We start from the raw sequence: 18,325 nt of genomic DNA on the forward strand, positions 1-18,325 counted from the left end.
AGCGTGATATTTTTCTTCTGTCCTTGATTCATGTTAGATTGTAGAGAGGCAGGTGTGGTGACAGATGCTAAAATCCAAAGAGCTGTGCACCTCTTTCAAAGGGTTGGACACAAATGATCGCAATATTCTCACGTTTAACCAAAGTGTGTATGAATGATGAGTGTTTACTATGAAGCGTGGATGAAGTACATTTACAATAGTGAAGAATACAGTATGATTATAATCTGTTTGGGACGACCCTTTTGAGAGAGGTGACACAATATAATCATTTCAGAAAGCAAGATAAATCTATACCAAAGATGAATACGGTCACCCCTGTGTTGCGTAGACTTGACATTTTGTGATTCGTTCGATTTTTTAAAGTTGCATTTTGTTTTGACTACGACTGCTCATCCACACATCTGTTAGCCTGCAAAATATTTCCCGAGTGTCTTATGGAGCATTCGGTGCCATGCGTAAATTACAAGTGAATGTAAAGAGCTTTCAAAGATAAAACCCACTTTTCAATAGGGACGGAAAATACTACTTTTCTCTGTATTTTACCTTTTTTTTATATTCTTATTTTTGAACGTGTCATATGTCTTGTATGTTATTTTTTGTGTGTAAATCCACATAAACACATTTTTTGTGAATGCCCAGTAGACAAATACAGGTTTGCTCATCCTGAATCCAAACATCCGTCAGGATCAGTGTCTGTTTATGATTTGTGTTGTTTGTGTCCCGTATGTGTTTACACAGAACATGTTGTATCAGTTTGGATGCCAAACAGTGGTCAGAACAATGCACATAATAAAATGTTTCTCAAAAGTAATATTTTCTTTGTCTGGTAGTTCAAAGACTGTCATCATTTTCTAATTCCACCGTCACACATTTTGTCATAGCCTACTGTACGTTTATATCCCATCAAGAAGCTTGCGGTCCTTTACTTAAAGGTCTCTTACTTTCCTCTAATCCTAATAACTGTTGAAACTAAGTATCGTAGCACTTCTTACTGACTTTTGAAGGTGCCATAAGATAAAAGCATCTATTAGATGTAAAGGCCAAAAGAATTTGACTTTTATATAATTATAATTTAAAAATACTTTACATTTGTTTTTGGTTTGCATAGTAAAAATGGCAAGATTTATAAATATTGAAAAAGAGTTAAACAATTATTTTATGTGAATGATGCTGTCAATGCACTTCACAGGCGCTTTCATTTGAATGACATTTAAGAAATAACATGAAAATAAAATCAAACTTATGAACTAGACTTTACGTCGTAGTGAGAAATGTTCAAAATTAAAATCTCTGTTGGTCGATTGCAACCTACAATTTTAAGAGTCTCTGTTTCTTTAAAGACAAGGCCAACGCATTTAAGAGGGAGGAGCTACAAACAGTGCGTCATTATTTAAAGTGAGATATTAGGCTTGTGTGAAATGTCGCAATCATTGGTGTTTCGAGTCTGACGTCATCACGCAGCCGTCTTTTTTTTGGCAATGTTAAGAATCATAGGTAGTTTAGATGGTTAGAGTAAGGTTAGGGTTAGTGTGGGTTAGGGTAAAGGTTTCGTAAGACTTTAAACACCAAGGATTTAGACACGGCTCTCACTAACTCCTTGGCGATCCGACGCTTGCGTGATGACGTCAGACTCAAAACACCAAGGATTTAGTGAGAGCCCCACAATTTGTCTTTGTGGGGTTAACTAGGAGCTTGTTGTTGTTTTTAAAGGTAGATATGGCACCAGGCTAAGGTTTGGGAACCTAATTGTATATCTTAAATCCACATTAAATGACTGCGATTAATAGTGCCAGGAAGTCCAGGCAGAGTTGTAATGTCGCTCCAGGCCTGCGTGTGGCAGTAAATCCCGCAGCCTGCTTTCACGACGTCATTCGCAGGAACCAGACCGACGCGCTTCCTTTTCCCGTTCGTGTGCGCGCAGTGTGGACGCACATGGACGCATAAAATAATAATAATCCAGAAAAATGCGCATTGAGAAGTGTTATTTCTGCTCTGCTCCGGTTTATCCGGGACACGGCATGGCGTTTGTACGCAACGACTGTAAGGTAAGTCATCACACCGACCGTTTTTAATGATTATTATTGTTGCGCTTACGTACGTCTGGGTGTTTTGTTGTAGAGAGACTGACCCACCCTGCTATTAGTAAATCTCATATTTGTACTTATTTACATATACACTAGTAATATTTATTGCTTAATGAGTGATATTCCACTGCTGATGCTTCTGAATGTGATCATGAGAGACCATCTCACTTCCATTGTACAGTTACCAAAAACATGGAAGTTCAGATGCTTTTTATATATTCATTTATTCAGATCATTCGTTTTTGTCAGTGCTTATTTTCAATTGGTGTGTTTGGTTTGTAGGTTTTTCAATTCTGCAGGTCTAAATGCCACAAAAGCTTTAAGAAGAAGCGAAACCCAAGAAAGACCAGATGGACCAAATCGTTCCGAAAAGCTTCAGGCAAAGAGCTGACTGTGGTGAGAGATTTAACTCGACATTATTTAAAGCCCTTTTTTACAATTTCATTGTTACAAAGCAGCTGTACATGAAACATACTGACTATAAGCTAAAAGTAAAAGTCATACAAGTAAAAATAAAAAAGGTGAACACACAGAAAACGGATGCGCACGCAGGTTGATACGCACACAGGTTCATTCACACCCACCAGCAAAAAAAAAAAAAAACATGGACTCGCACACATTTAAGATAAAGGTCAAATATTAAATGGACTGAAACATGTCTATATGTAATAATAAATAAATTAAGCAGAATGTTACATTTTAAAGTTATATTAATAAATAGGAAAAGTTTAAATTCTAAAGCTGATGTCGGGCAAAACAGTATGGAAACGATTGGGAGGAACCCAAAACTCTAATGGGGAAAAAAACCACGGGAGAACCCAGGCCCAACCAGCAGAACCAGTTCCCCTCTGGCACTCAACATACATGTCAAAAACTGCCATTATTGCCCTTTAATAGTGAGATTAATAAATGCCTTGTAGTTTTATAGACCAGTATGTTTTGTGTAATGGCTTTAATTGTGTCAGCTGTCTCATACACGTGTTTGTTTATGTAAACATGTAATGTAAGTGCTAGTTTAATGTCTCTTGTGTCAGTCCATGAATGACATAATCTATACTGATGAATGATATCAGTTTAGATCTCATTAAGGTTTGGGTCATTCTGTTTGACAGGATAACTCATTGGAGTTTGAAAAGCGCAGAAATATCCCAGTTAAATACAACAGAGAACTCTGGAGCAAGACAGGTCAGTTTTTACACCATTAATGAAATGATAAATTTAATTCACTTTTTATAAACGTTTAATCTGAATAACATGTGTGCTGTTACAGTGGTGGCAATGAAGAAGGTTGAAGCTATCAAACAGAAGAGACAGGCACGATTTATCATGAACAGGTGAGTGTTGTGAATTTTAAATCCTACATTAGTTAAGCCTATACAAGCACGTTAGCTATGCACGTATTTTGTTTTCCTAAAATATCGCATCAAATGTGTTTATAAAACTGTACATATGTTTATGCCTTTGGACCTAGGAGTAATTTTTCATAACTTTATTTTACGTTTGTTAATTTATGTGGTGTTCTGAGCATTGAATAGTTATCACCTATTGAGAACTCCAAGCATTTGTTATTATGAAATCACTTAAATTGACATTTTTATATTTCCAAAGACTGAAGAAATGCAAAGAGCTTGAGAAGGCAGCAGATATCAGTGAAATCAAGAAGAACATTCATCTCATCAAAGCTCCACACGCAGGTGAGATGTCACACCAGTCTAACGTCATTGAGATGTGCTTCGGAGAACTCTTTTCCTCATGTGTCATGTCTTTCTTTAGGTCAAACCAAACAGTTGGAGGACAAGATGGTCCAAAAGCTGGCAGAAGATGTGGAAATGGTTGAGTAAAGAGATGGAGGAAGCACTCCACAATTGGACTTTCATGTCTCCGGCGGTGAGGAGGATCTGTTATGTGTTTTGAAACAAAAAGCTGTGTTGATAATGTCAGAATGTTTCACTTCATAAAAAAATGAATATTGAACACAAATCACTTGCTGAGACTGTAACATGGACCATTGACCAGAGTTCTGCATTGGATTTTCTTCTCCATATGTATTCTGCTTTAAAGGTTATTCTGTCCTAGTTTAAATTAGGCTATAAAGACATTGAGTCTATTAAAAACCTTATTGTGTACCTGATAATTCAGCTGAGTATAACGAATACATGTGTCCACATGAAAACTAATAAAGTTTAATTTAAAAACAATACAATATTTATCGTTTTTTTTTCAATTTATTTTTAGAAGTAACATCAAAACATTTTTGAGTTGTGCTTCTGCAGTTTAATTGATATTGAAATGAAAAAACATGATTTACCATGTACAATGTTATGATGTATTATTTCAAAAACGTTAATTGCATTCAGTGCACAAATTCAATTCTAATAGTGTAACATTAGCCATTGTCATTTTAACAGAACCAGAAATGTAAATGAACAATTTCACCAACTAAACCACTATTATTGAGTTTAGTAAACGTTGTAAAAAACAAAAACTGCAATATTTCACACTGATCAAGGTTTCCAATAAGGAAGATGACAAGTACAAACAAATTCTGAAATGTATACTTTGGAGACGAAAAAGTCAATTACATTATTAGCTCAAATGTGTGCCTATATTTCTATGCATCAACATATATTTACATAAAATAACTATTTCGTGGTTCAACATTTATTTAAACACTGAATGTTTTGTTCGCTTTTCGTCTCCCACAATAATTAACTATAAATGAAAGTTTCCTGTGTTGTGTCTTTAAAAACTGTCTGTTAATACATGATGGTTTTGTGCCTCATCACAACTTCTTTACGGGGTTTCCATACACTGTAAAGGTCTTGTAGGACCCGGGCGTCCTCGGTCGCATCATGAGCTCCGTACGGCTGTCCCAGGAAGTGATGGACGAGGAACGGCTGCGAGTATTTCTCCAGACGGAACATCTCTCGGCTCATACTCAATGTGTCCACACACCCGGACACCACCTCCCTAAACTCCTCAGACAGCCCGAACTCCTTCAGAACCCTCACCAGAATGGGCGAGTCGAACTTTCTGCTGTTATGAGCCACAAGAAAGGGTCTGTTGACGGTTCTGAGGAATGAAATGAATCCGGTGAGCGCTTGTCTGTACGGAGTGGTTGGTACGGGTCGCCGGTGGAGGTGTAAGGTTCCCTCGTGAACCGTCAGACCCGTGACTCGAGCGGCTCCGTCTGTCATAGGGCACCGGGGCACCATGTACGCGTTAAACGAATTCTCTCCGCTGACGGCAGACAGCTGGACGATATCACAGCTTGATGTGTCTGTGGGAAAAAAATATCTCGATAAATAACAATCTACTAACAAGTGTATTTGTATTAGTTTCGTGTTAAATAAAGTTTAATGTACCAAGTCCTGTTGTCTCGAGATCGAAAAACACGGGCGTTTCGTGCCCATCATCAGAAATCATCACTTTACCTGTAAAAGACATTACATGTCAATTTGATCCAAAGCGACTTACAGAGAGTTCAGGGAGCAATAAAGCGACGCGTCATACATTACACATTAAACATACAATAATAAATAACAACACACGTAAACAAACACCAGTTAACAGCGTTACCGCAATATCGATATGCTAACAGATGTGATCTCAAGCTGTTACCATGGCGATTTTCTCTCTGCGTAAACAAATCTAAACAACAACGACACGCTTTCAACTTTACAAACAACAGAGAAAACACGAGAACTCACGATATATCCAGCCGAAGAGCCGCGAGAGAAGTGAGATAAGATACGTGAAGCACATCATTTATCCGTGTTATACCTCAGATGAGTTTCGTATCTTATCTCAGATCCGACCTTGTCATTTCCGCCTTTCACATCATAGTTTCGTTCATCCAAGTGACATGTGACTGTATCATTCTTATCAAATAATAAATACCTGAGGAGTGAGTCTCCATCTCTCTTTTTTAATACGAGTCAGATTACTGTACAACGGGTAACATGGTATTAATCATTCCCTGAAAGATAAAAATGTACTTAAAGTAACTTGCCGTAAATCTGGCGGCGCAAAACTCCACAAATACTTTAGATATGACGCAATTGTTCACCTAATATTTTATCTTTTACCCCAACTAACACATGACCGGTCACGTAATGTATTGGTCATTTTTGGTCATTTCATGGTTTACCAGCTGACAAGGTAGCTGTATGGAAGACCAACAGGGACAAAAACTAAAAACGTGAAACTATGGAAGGCCGTTTTATCAAAATTGTCTTTATGCGTAACGTGTACCGACGATATGACACGTTATTACGCGTTAATACGTAATTTCGTCTACAGATGTACTGTTTTTAGCCAATGTTAATTCACAAAACGGAAAGATATGCATACAATTGATTAAACATATAGTCGTGACGTCATCATGAGCGTAACCACGTGTCATTCATGAATTATACATATAAACGTGATGTTCCCTCATGCGTATTGTCCTAGTTCATAATACGTCAGCGTACATGATTTAAACCAAAAGAGGGCATTTCAAAATAGGAGCGTTAAAGCAGACCCTTCGAAAGCATGGCTTTGAGAAAAGAATGCGTTTTTTCAAGAATGTGTGCATTTGTAAAATTATGTATTATATATGTAACCCAAAACTAGGGGATCCCGAGAGAGTTCTCATTTGTGTTTTAATATTACGCATAACAAATTTTTATTGAGTATTATGCACTTCCGAATCACTACGCACAGTACAAACACGAAAAATGTCAGGAAACCATGTAAACGAGGAAGCTGCGTTTTTTGTATGAAGCATAATAACGTTAACATTTCTCAACAAATTTCAATCGGGTTACAGTATTGTAGACCCACATTAAAATATGTAAAGGAAAAACTGTTGCTACTGGAGCTCTTTAACTTGTTCAATTAAAGTCTGTATAGTGCTCTTTTTTGCAATGTTCCAAGTGTTTCAATGCCGCTTTACTGGAAAAAAACACAGGAGGAAAATAAGTGTAACTTAAGAAGAGTCACACTGATGCGCATGGGCAAGATAATAGACTTGAAACGTTATTAACATGAAAAATTACAGAATTTTTTTGTTTTACTATGGGACCAAGCATGATTTCTAACCACCATAGGCTACAACACATAGAAATCCATTGATTTCGTTTTCTATGTAATTTCTATCTGTTTGATTTTGATCTGTAGCCTATTATATAAACAAAAATAAGTAGCAGAAAAGCGCGTTGTGATGAACAAATCAATAGAAAACTCTTTAGACTTTAACACTACCAGAACAAGATGCAAAACTTGTAGAGCAGAAAACGTTATTAAATTATGATGCGCTCTGGAAAAAAGAACAGAAAATAATAATTATTTATGAATATTGAATAGGCTACTTATTGTTCGGGTTTTAATGCTGAACTGTTTCTTTATATGTTAAACTTAATCATTATATCATTATAATTGAGGATTAATTTTAGGCCATTTAGAGGATGCATTATGTATTTCTCGTTATTTTAATTTGATAAACAGGAAATTTGACACTTGTTGTTTTGGAGAGTTGCAGGATATTGCAATAGCGTGTGTTATTTATACCCATTTCATTCATGAGAATGGGCTTGTTTTACAGTGGTTGATTAAACATTTAATTGATAAGTTAATTGAATATAATGGGCACAAAAGGAATCTAAGAATGTGTTATCCCAAGTCTGCAAAAGCCAAACCCGGGACTGGTTATAACCCAGACATCCCTCCCTGCAAACTAATTTCAGGGATGTGATAGCCCCTAACCCCACCCGTGACGGCTGCATCCAGTGTCTTGCAGTGCGGATCAAGCACAGGGTCGTCTCTTTTTAATTATTAATGCCCATGAAAATGAATGTACATCAGGAGTTATGTTTAAATTGCACGGCTTACTGAAATAAAGTGCATATGTCAAAGAGTTACAAATCTAGAGAGCAGCATTAGCTAAAAAATGTTTATTGTATTAGGCTACATACAGAATATTTCAAACAATTTACATTTACATTGGCCAGCAATGCATTATCCTATACATCTATTTCTAAGCATGTGCAATCCACTAGGATCGAACCCACAACCTTGCATTGTTAACACAATGCTCTTACGACTGAGCTACTGGGAAGATCTTAAACAGGTTTCAATCCAGAAACTACCTCAACAGGTTTATTACTAGAGCCACCAAAACACTTTTAAATGGAACATGGGGAAAATACACATTCATTCTATCTAGTAAAGGGTAGGGAAAAAAAAAAAATTCATTATATGAATGAAACGAAAGATTAATTCCATTAGCAAGATAGGCCTACACAAGATATTGAAACTAATTGCAAGTAATGAATTGGATTTTTTAATCACCGCAATAGAAGTGACTGTGTGTTTTCACTAGCTAATCTCACTTGCATGGTGCGAAATCTACTGGAATTTCCACAAATATAAGTAATTATTAAAATAATTATTTTACATATATTTTGGTTGAAGGTAAACAATTATTTGCCAAGTAAAATATACGTCAAACATATAATGTCAATTTATAAATTGACCTGTACAATTTTGCAGGAATATGTCACTTAAACTCGCTATTTTTGTGTGTCTCTTTATATGCAAAAGAGCTCCCCGTATGCAAAATAGGGGGTAGGACGCTTACTCATATGCTTTGGATGACACCAAGACAACCAATATTCACAATATAATTGGCCAGTAAATTCTGCTTCCTTTCATTTGATTGGTAATCTCCATCATGATTGACATTGACAAGCGCTTTTAGATGGTTGAGGCAGAGCGCTCTTAAACGAAAATATTAAAAATAAAACATAAAACATAGCTTTGTGAAAACAGAGAATCAGTTATCTGATGACAAATAATAAAAAAGAGAGATAAAGGCGCAGTCAGTACACTTATTAAAAAGAGAGATTTAGGTTCACTCCTCAAGTATTTATTTTTTGGTAAGAATAAAACTAGGGATGCACCGATTCCATTATCGGGTATCGGCCAGATACATTTAGATACCAAGCAGATACCAAGCTCATGTACTCGTAATGAAACACCGATACCAATGACCCATAACTCACGTGATATACATAGAGCCCTTTGATTCCGGACGGAATCGAGGAATTCAGGCATAAAGCGTTTCACTTCACGAATACACGAATACTATAAACAAACACCATTTGCGCCGATCCGTCAAAATTTAAGTCCGCTTAATTTATACAAACGCTCTTTGCGGCGTCCCGTCAAAATACAAGTCCGGTTGACCTGAACAAGTTATAATACATTTTACCCCCTTGCCCCTCGATTTTTTTATTTTTTTTATAGATCGACCACAAAATATAATAATTAATTTAGCAAACTGAATTAAATGTGCTACTAAAATTGTGCGACCTATCATATTTTCTTTATTTAAGTAGAGCTAAAAACAAAAGGACATTTTTTACCAGTGGTTTATTAACATAATTGTACATTATACAGGCATCGGTTAGGCGGTACTTGTACTCGCTCTTTAAAAAATGGTATCGGTGCATCAATAAAACAGTCACATATGTCACTTGGATAAACGAAACTTTGATGTGAGACGCGGAAATGACAAATATCTGATCGCGTGCTTCGGAATCTCACTCACAAATTAGTCATAAGAACATCAGTGTAAAGAAACGAAACTAATCTGAGAGGCGGAACAACGGACAGATAACACGGATAAATGATGTGCTTCACGTATCTTATCTCACTTCTCTCGCGGCTCTTCGGCTGGATATATCGTGAGTTCTCGTGTTTTCTCTTGTTGAGTTGAAAGCGTGTTGTTGTTGTTTAGAGTTTTTTACGCAGAGAGAAAACCGCAAATGGTAACAGCGCGAGATCACATCTGTTTGCACTTTACAAATCAATGATAAATCGATATTGCGGTAACTGCGGTCAACTTTGGGTTTGTTAACGTGTGTGTTGTTATTTATTATTGTAAGTTTAGTGTGTCATGTATTGCTCCTGAATAGCCGGTCTGATAATGACTTAATTTAAATGTAATGTCTTTTACAGGTAGTGATGGATTCTGATAATGGGCACGAAACGCCCGTGTTTTTTGATCTCGAGACAACAGGACTTGGTACATTAAACTTTATTTAACACGAAACTAATACATATATAGATGTGTTTAGTAGATTTCTCTTGTTGTTTATCGAGATATCTTTTCCACAGACACATTAAAATGTGATATCGTCCAGCTGTCTGCCATCAGCGGAAAGAAATCGTTTAACGCGTACATGGTGCCCCGGTGTCCTATGACAGATGAAGCCGCTCGACTCACGGGTTTGACGGTTCACGAGGGAACCTTACACCTCCACCGGCGACCCGTACCAACCACTCCGTACAGACAAGCGCTCACCGGATTCATTTCATTCCTCAGAACCGTCAACAGACCCTTTCTTGTGGCTCATAACAGCAGAAAGTTCGACTTGCCCGTTCTGATGAGGGTTCTGAAGGAGTTCGGGCTGGTTAATGAGTTTAGGGAGGTGGTGTCCGGGTGTGTGGACACCTGGAGAATGAGTAAAGATATGTTCCGTCTGACGAGCTACTCGCTGAAGAACCTCGTCGATCACTTCCTGGGACAGCCGTACGGAGCTCATGATGCGACCGAGGACGTCCGGGTCCTACAAGACCTCTACAGAGTATGGAACCCCCGTAAAGAAGTTGTGATGAGGCACAAAACCATCATATATTAGACAGTTTTTACAGACTCAGACTTTACAACTCAGGAAACTTTAATTTATAGTTAACTATTATGGGAGACGCAAAGTGACGAGTTTAAATGAAAAAAATAAATGAATGTTGAACTATGTACAGATAGATATTTAAGTCCAGAAATAGTACAAATGTAGATGCATAGAAATGCAGGCATATAATGTAATTTACTTTTTCGTTTCCAAGTACAAATTTCCCAATTTTCCTTATTTGAATCCCTGATCTTTGTAAAATAGGCCTATTGCAGTTTTTGTTTCGTCACAACGTCTGAGTATTTAACTCAAGAATAGTGGTTAAATTGGTGAAATTGTTATTTTACATTACGGGTTCTGTAAGTGTGTAAAAATGAAAATAGCTTATGTCTAAAAAGCATCATTGGAATTTGTAAATGCTCTGCATGCAATTAACATTTTTGAAAAATAAAATCATAACATTATACATGTTAAATCATGTATCTGTTTGATCTCCTTTAATAATCTCTTCATATATTTGACTGGTAGTGAACTCATTGACACCATGATGGTGAATGTATAGATACACAGATCCTACATTTATTCACTGATACAGATAGTCGCTCTCCATAAATCCCAAATCTTACAGCTCCTACTGAAATAATCGTATGCATCTCTATCTATCTTTAATAAATTTGATCAAGCTAAATACTCTTCGAAGATACGACGTATGCAATGCTACTGTATAGGCACTCAAGATTAATGAGATTGACAGAAACTTCCTGTGATACACGATCTTTCACTTTCTATAACTGTGAATGAGCAGCTAAAGGAAACCTGCACAGGACTTGTGGTCTCTTTTGATAAACAGGATTAATCGGCCCTTATCATCTGCTGTTTTTGAACTATCGACCCATTGCCAATAATCTGAACGTAAATCTTTATGACCGAAACCCATTATTGGATGATATATCAGTGCATATTTATTATATAACTACGATCTGCCTGTCAGCTTATTTTCCAAGTTAAAAGAAATGATCTCATTCATGCAAACATTAAGACACCGACGAACCGCAAATAACTTAGACATGAACATAATATCTAAGCTTTTGGCCTAATTATTAAACACTAATGACATGTTCCTGAAAAATGTACTTCAGCTTTCAAATAGTTTCTAAGAATAAATTTGATTCACAGACACAAAAAGTGGTTTGAAAAAGTATTTGGCACTTCCGGATTTTTAGGTTTTTGCACATTTGTCATGCTATAAGGATTCAGATCATCAAACACGTTTTAACATTACTTAAAAAAAACAGAGTCAATAAAAAATGCGGTTTTTAAATGATGGTTTTACTTATTAAGGGAAAAAACAATCCAAACATTTCTAACCATATGTGAAAAGGTAACTGCCCCCTAAACCTATAACCAGTTGTGCCACCCATGAGCCGGCCGTTCAATAGGCAATACAGGTGTTTGTCTGGGACCCGTGAAAAACAAAAGGTGTCCAACACTTTAAATTAAATAATGTATTTCACCAATCGCGCAGATCTGATCGGGTATAAGAGAGCGCAACATGAGCAGGGAGTTTATTGAAATCACAGAAACGGGGCATTAAAAATCCACAAGATTTAATAACAGGATAAAGTCTCTTCACGACAATCGAAATGACTATAAATACACAACATGTTAACCTGCATGTTTATGACGCGATAACGGAGGTGCGTTATAAGGTGAAATGTTGCTACTCATAACGTAATAACACCTGGTTGCTTATCTGAATATAATTGTCTGTCATCTGAAAAATGTGACGCATAATTTCGTACAAAGATTTTTTATTTGATTTAATTTAGTGCAGGTTTGTGTGTGAGAGAGAGATAGGTTCGTGTATTAAAGGTTTATTATAGGTGTTGGTAGCAGGTTTTGAGTCCTTCAGCAGGAGTTGGTGGCTCACATTTGAAACACTGTGGTCCAGGCCAGACATGTTCACTGTCATGATGGATGACAGAGTTTCATCCAGTGCCAAGCTGCTCCTGCTTTTGGTTTTGTTTAGTCAAATGAGGATTTGTATGTGAAAGTCGAAACAGAATGCAGCTACCTGGACAGACCAATAACCAAGTCTTTTTGGATCTATTGGAAGCAGAAGATGCATCATACGGATTGAAGTTTGACGGACATTTAGCCTAAACATAAACTTTGCTTATAATAACTTTTATGAACATTGGATACGTAATTATGGAGATTTATCTCTTGGACTAATGTGATGAGACTTATTCTCATTTTTGTTGGAAAATGATTGTAATGAATGCCATTGTCTTCATGTTTGTGTTTTTGTTATTGTTATAATTTTTGACAATAATTTGGGGAAGTAAATATAGTGAACATGAAGTGGGTATCTGTCACATGATTTGGGAGTGGTCATGTGGGAATTTGATATTATTAGGCACCTGCTCACCTGTTTGGGAAGGAGGGGCGAATGGGAGTAGGCCTAATGTGATCAGCAATTAAGATCTATAATATTAAATAATAAACGAGTACTTGAAAACTTTCCACTTTAACATGGATGATGTCTTTTTTTAATGCGTCACAGAACGTGAATCATAAAATGTGTCTTTGGAATCAGAATGTAAACGTTGTTGTTGCGGGAATAGCTAAATCCTACCCGGATACACCAAAGCTATTTTCTGATTGGCTCTTCGGTAGTTATATATATTTTATTTGATTAGCTGTTGCGTGTCATTTAACGTGTTGCGTTATTAAAGGTTGCGTCAGAGATACGCATCTTGTGAGAGGATCATCTCGTAAATACGTCTACTTGAATTCTGACGAGGGAGGATTACATCGCTAATTTAGTCATCAATGTCATAATTATTTGCTTAATACCGCGTGTTACCAATTTAAAGATGAATTGTCTAACTCACACGGACAGATAAACAAAAAAACAAGAGTCAGGATATTTTTAAATAAGACAGTGGTTATGTTAATCTTCTTTTTACACCCATACACAGTGATTTTCACATTGAAGAAATATGACAGATTGCACCGCAAACACAGAATTTGAACGTACAGACCATTCAACATAAAATTATAATCATACATAAGAATAGATAATACATCCCTCAACAATCTGCGCTTGAGTCGAGCACACTTCCGGTCTTAAACATGTTCTTAAATACAGTGACTGTAAAACTTTGACAATAGTGTGGCATGCTACAGTGCTTACATATATGCAGGATAAATAAAACGTTTCCTTCTTGCCATGAAGATGAAAAAGCTGTTGTACTCACCCTCATGTGGTTTTAAACCCATGGATTGCTGTGGAACACAATTGTACATTTAATGTCGTTTAATGTCTTATGAGTAATACACTTCTGTCTGCGTCATTCTGCTAGAAAATGAGTTATATTCTTATTTCAGAGAATAATCCATACAAATAATGGTGGAAATGATCAATACTGTAATTTCTGGACTTGACAGCTTCAATCCTCATTCACTTTATTGATCCCGGTCACTTTTTCAATTAATAATGTACCTTTTGTGTGTTCGGTGGAAGTCATTTTAGTTGAAAGTAAATTTTCCCATCACTGGGGGCCGGGACGAGTGCCCTCGACGGCACTAGAGTCAATTACAATTATCATTACTCTCTTAGGAGAGTACCAAAATACACTATCAAAACATAAAATGAAGCGTGATATTGCACCTTAATGATGTTTTCTTTCTGTAGGTTATCAATGATTGCAAACATACACACACAAAGGTAAACAGCTTTGGAGACATATTCCCTGTACATTAAGTTCACCGTGTAGACTCAATATAACTTCTATCTAAAGCGTTTTGCTGTGTATGTGTTTTATTAGTCTTTTCCTGCTAATTTGCATTAGACTATAATTCTGACAGAACGCCAGGATTTGCTAAAGCAGGAGAGCCCTGTCTATACATGTGTTTGTGATGTGATCCCACCAGATCAAGAGGAAGTGACTTTTTTGACAACCAAAGAAAAAAACTAAACGAGCGACTCCAGATGGCACAGTGTAACTTTACACCAAAATGTATACTTATATAATTGAAGTCAATATATAAAACAAAATATAGCAAAAATATTTATGACGTAAAACATCTTTCAAGTCCTGAATCGGTTGCACGTAACACTGAGAAAACAGGGTAAACTGTAAATGACATCAGCAAAGCATTTTGGAACGTAAACATGCCACATTTCACGTCTCTTCGGCACGGTTCTTCAGATGAGTTTCAATCTGAAACTGACCAAAACAAAAACATCACGATAGATCTCACAAAAGCGTCAACCGTGTCACACATTTCATACTAAAATCTGGATGCAAAACTAGCCATGTCATTGAAATAAAGAAGAAAAGAAAGAAATGATGGACTATATGCTAAAAAGTACAGTAAAGTTTGTCTTATGAAACTGTCAGTTCTGGTCCTTGATTCTGATTGGTTGAGCCGAGTTTTAAGCCCGATTTATAACAGCTGACCGCATTGCATAGCCTAAATATCACTTTATTTACTTTATTTTATGAAATCGTGCTAGGTAAATTGACAAAATTCTCAATGGGATTTAAAAAATTCTATTCTTTTACCTTCTTATTTTTAGGTTGTAATGTAACTAGAAAACGCTTTTGTGAGATTCACTTATATAATAAACATACAGACATAAACACAAGAGTCACACCGTACTGACGCATAATAAAACCTTTCACATGGGTCGATCAGCAGCACAGGGATTTCAGCTATTTACACGATTCTTTTGACCCTTATCAATAATATAATCATACTATTTTACATATTTAGCAATTTATCAAAGGTTTTCATAATCATAGAGTGAAAACAATGTAGCAACGTGGCATGCGGTCAATGGAAGTCACATGACCTCCTCTCATTGGCTCAGGTCTGTTCTGTAAACATGAAAATGGACTTGACGGCTTGAAAATCGTTCTTTCCCTGTTCGACTATTCTCAGAATCTGTGGACCGGTCCAGCTGGTCCACTTTAAAGTCAGTAGGTCGTAGATATCAAAGCGATTGCTTTTGATATCCAGCACTTTGTTTTCTATCTTTGTTTGCATTTTCTTCTGTCTCTTCAAGTCTTTCTGCTTTGAAAGCGTCACACGCTGACATCACACCATGAATTCGTTACTTCCATAGAGCACTAGAGGCTGAGCCGAGCCGAAATCATGTTCTCTCCTGCGGACGCCCCCCTCTCCTGGCTCACGGGTCTTCGGCGGGCAGCTCCGGTTCCCTCTGGGCCGCGGCCGGGTTTTCTCCGAGCTGGAGGCACATCGGGTGGTCAGGGAATCTTGTTCTGAGGCTTCTTGGTCGAGAAGAACGTGCAAGTCTCCGGGAGAAGCCGAGGAAAAGAGAGGTCCGGACGACGAAGAGCGGAACCGATAGTTAGGGGTGGATGACACGGAGGACACGGAGTCAACGGAGTCCAGAGATTCAGGCTGTCGGCGTAAGCCTCGTCTGCTTTTGGAATCTGGCTTCCTGTAGCGTGCGCCAGAACATTTTTCTGAAAAGGAGAAACAAACATAACAGTTAAGACTTTCCAACTTCAAAGAACTCAAAGATGTGCGAGTATGGACAGCTGTGTGCTGTTTTTTTAGGAGGGATGACAGACGCGATCACTGGGTAACAACAAAAATAAGAGTTTTTAAGCCCCAGTGAAATTAAAAATGGCAATTATAAAATTTTCATGAAATATTGCTGCGTTTATAGTAAATAGCTTATCAATGTGGGTCATTTTCTTTTTAAAAATCATGTACCCTCATAATCAACATTTAAAATCTGAAAACGCACTTCCGCCCTGAAATGACTGCATCTCAAATGACGACTTGGGCGGAGCATCCGTTAACTCCTCCCCTTCTTTCATTTCAAAATCAATGCAACAACTGTTTTTACACATCCAATCAATTCGCAGTGAAAATTCAATCCAAGCACACACTTTTTCTTCTTTGAAATCACTTTTCACGGAAATGTGTCAGAATACGGAAATAAAAACGATCCCAACTTCCGGTTCACGGGGACTTTAAGCATAGATTAGATACAGCACCTTCTGATTCCATGAGGTTTTCCGAGCTGTCGGCTGTTCCGATGGACGCTTCCGACTCCAGCATCTCATCATCAGACGCTCTGGGCTCCAAAGCCAACATCTCGTACGTCAGCTCTTCTCTAAACACACACAAATACAGATAATGCACAATCAATAACATGCAGGCAACAGGAATATAATCAAAGTTAACTAAAACTATTAAACCATTTCTGTTTAAATAAAATAAAGGCCTAAATGTTATATTAAAAAACGTGAACCGTGCTGTCTGAGCAATAAAGTGAAATAAGTTAAAGCTCAACAACTAAAATTATTCAAGCAAAAATAAAATAAATGAAACTTATAAAATTTTTTAGCCGTGTCATATGACCTCTTTAAAGGATGTGTATAAAAATTCAGAAAGCGTTAAACTAACTTCTCTTTCTGCAGGTTTTCTATCTGTTGGGTCAAAACTCTCTCTTCTTGCTGCATGGCTGCTTGCTGTTGCTCAGTCATCCCAGACTCCGCCCCCTCCTCACCCGGCTCCTCCCTCTCTGCCATCCGCGGGCTCAAGGGCGGCGAGGGCGTGTGGAGACCGCTCTTGCGCAAACGTGCCTTACTCTGGGGAGAAAGAAGCGTAAGACATGCCAGTGATATCATGAGTGGAGGTACGTCAACATGAAGCGATTTATAAACATGATGGCAGGCTGACAACACATGTTTCATGAAGACAGCTTCATTGTCTGGATCAGTCCATTGTTGTGTGTATATGTGTTCACTCACAACATAAAAATAACACATCGAAGAACAGTAAGCAGGTTAGACGAAGGAGAATCACATCAGAATTTAGAGTCGTACTGGTTGTACTGGATTATGTTGTCACAGATGAGTAAAGAAACACTTCTAGACGAAGCACACAACTATGTAAAACAGAACGGTGAGATTCTCCACGTTCACTAATGAAAACACACTAACAAACACACAGGCCCCACAAACTAACACACACACACTAACAATCTTGTCCATCCCTGAAAAACAGTCGCTGAGTTTTACCTTTTTAACCGCGTTTGGCTGTGTAATAGTGCAGCAGAAGAAATAAAACAAGAGCAATTATTAGTAACGTGTTTTTACACCGCATTCAACAAAACATACAAAAGAAGCGGGACGTGACAACTACATCGAGGCACATCATTGGACGGTACGCTCCTGTCACAACCAATCACACGACAGCGCTTCACGACGTCGCAGATAGTAAATACATTGTAACCACAAACGGCTGCTATGGCGACAGACGACGCTACACGACATGACACGCACTTGCTGCAGCGTCACATAGATGTGTCACGTGAATACGTACCGGAGTGGCAGTTCTCGTAATGCCAATAAATCTAACCGCAATAAGAACGGGTTTCTGGAAGAGGAGGATGAAGAAAGGAAGGAGTGAGGGGAAGAAAACAGGATTAGCAGGAATCATCACCTCCCATGAATCATTTATGTTTATTATGTATAATGCCACATGTGCTTTTGGTAGCCCCGATATTCTATT

At 37.5% G+C, this 18,325-nt stretch overlaps 4 protein-coding genes across 8 annotated transcripts in view; 2 read left to right on the forward strand and 2 right to left on the reverse strand.

The window, feature by feature from the left end:
- Positions 1 to 1,881: 1,881 nt before the first annotated feature.
- rsl24d1 (ribosomal L24 domain containing 1) lies at positions 1,882 to 4,287 on the forward strand. Its single transcript, XM_056740697.1, has 6 exons — positions 1,882 to 2,045; positions 2,367 to 2,480; positions 3,197 to 3,269; positions 3,355 to 3,418; positions 3,693 to 3,778; positions 3,858 to 4,287. The coding sequence occupies exons 1-6, from the start codon at positions 1,965 to 1,967 to the stop codon at positions 3,923 to 3,925; spliced, it is 486 nt and encodes a 161-aa protein (XP_056596675.1). The 5' UTR covers positions 1,882 to 1,964; the 3' UTR covers positions 3,926 to 4,287.
- An 8-nt stretch (positions 4,288 to 4,295) lies between these two features.
- Positions 4,296 to 6,225, reverse strand: plex9.1 (PML-like exon 9.1). 2 transcript variants are annotated; one of them, XM_056740699.1, is made up of 3 exons: positions 6,097 to 6,225; positions 5,450 to 5,518; positions 4,296 to 5,364 (listed from the first exon to the last, which is right to left on the reverse strand). In XM_056740699.1, the coding sequence occupies exons 2-3, from the start codon at positions 5,508 to 5,510 to the stop codon at positions 4,841 to 4,843; spliced, it is 585 nt and encodes a 194-aa protein (XP_056596677.1). In that variant the 5' UTR covers positions 5,511 to 5,518; positions 6,097 to 6,225; the 3' UTR covers positions 4,296 to 4,840. The 2 variants fall into 2 exon arrangements, with proteins under 2 accessions (XP_056596677.1, XP_056596676.1); XM_056740698.1 differs by lacking the exon at positions 6,097 to 6,225 and adding an exon at positions 5,795 to 6,070.
- Positions 6,226 to 9,675: 3,450 nt separating this feature from the next.
- LOC130414400 (three prime repair exonuclease 2-like) lies at positions 9,676 to 11,237 on the forward strand. 2 transcript variants are annotated; one of them, XM_056740275.1, is made up of 3 exons: positions 9,676 to 9,814; positions 10,089 to 10,155; positions 10,248 to 11,237. In XM_056740275.1, exons 2-3 carry the CDS (start codon positions 10,095 to 10,097, stop codon positions 10,769 to 10,771), a joined length of 585 nt encoding a protein of 194 aa, XP_056596253.1. In that variant the 5' UTR covers positions 9,676 to 9,814; positions 10,089 to 10,094; the 3' UTR covers positions 10,772 to 11,237. The 2 variants fall into 2 exon arrangements, with proteins under 2 accessions (XP_056596253.1, XP_056596254.1); XM_056740276.1 differs by lacking the exon at positions 9,676 to 9,814 and adding an exon at positions 9,871 to 9,988.
- A 3,517-nt stretch (positions 11,238 to 14,754) lies between these two features.
- Positions 14,755 to 18,325, reverse strand: part of myo9ab (myosin IXAb) — a 36,294-nt gene continuing 32,723 nt past the window's right edge. For 2 of the 3 annotated variants that reach the window (XM_056739143.1, XM_056739141.1), the window contains 5 exons: positions 18,137 to 18,190; positions 17,833 to 17,850; positions 17,216 to 17,400; positions 16,804 to 16,922; positions 14,755 to 16,263 (listed from right to left, as the gene is read on the reverse strand). In XM_056739143.1, the coding sequence (XP_056595121.1) occupies positions 15,872 to 16,263; positions 16,804 to 16,922; positions 17,216 to 17,400; positions 17,833 to 17,850; positions 18,137 to 18,190 (768 nt within the window). In that variant the 3' untranslated portion in view covers positions 14,755 to 15,871. The remainder of the gene's footprint in view (positions 16,264 to 16,803; positions 16,923 to 17,215; positions 17,401 to 17,832; positions 17,851 to 18,136; positions 18,191 to 18,325) is intronic. The other variant, XM_056739142.1, reaches the window with a different exon arrangement.

This window comes from Triplophysa dalaica, chromosome 24 (genome assembly GCF_015846415.1).
Source record: "Triplophysa dalaica isolate WHDGS20190420 chromosome 24, ASM1584641v1, whole genome shotgun sequence".
In the NCBI taxonomy this organism is placed as follows: domain Eukaryota; kingdom Metazoa; phylum Chordata; class Actinopteri; order Cypriniformes; family Nemacheilidae; genus Triplophysa; species Triplophysa dalaica.

Coding starts and splice junctions, on each gene's coding strand:
- rsl24d1 (XM_056740697.1), top strand. CDS start 1,965: ATGCGCATTGAGAAGTGTTATTTCTGCTCTGCTCCGGTTTATCCGGGA. Junction 3,270..3,354: donor AGAACTCTGGAGCAAGACAG/GTCAGTTTTTAC, acceptor GTGCTGTTACAG/TGGTGGCAATGAAGAAGGTT. Junction 3,419..3,692: donor GCACGATTTATCATGAACAG/GTGAGTGTTGTG, acceptor ATATTTCCAAAG/ACTGAAGAAATGCAAAGAGC.
- plex9.1 (XM_056740698.1), bottom strand. CDS start 5,852: ATGATGTGCTTCACGTATCTTATCTCACTTCTCTCGCGGCTCTTCGGC. Junction 5,519..5,794: donor GCTCTTCGGCTGGATATATC/GTGAGTTCTCGT, acceptor TGTCTTTTACAG/GTAAAGTGATGATTTCTGAT. Junction 5,365..5,449: donor TCTCGAGACAACAGGACTTG/GTACATTAAACT, acceptor TTTTTCCCACAG/ACACATCAAGCTGTGATATC.
- LOC130414400 (XM_056740275.1), top strand. CDS start 10,095: ATGGATTCTGATAATGGGCACGAAACGCCCGTGTTTTTTGATCTCGAG. Junction 10,156..10,247: donor TCTCGAGACAACAGGACTTG/GTACATTAAACT, acceptor TCTTTTCCACAG/ACACATTAAAATGTGATATC.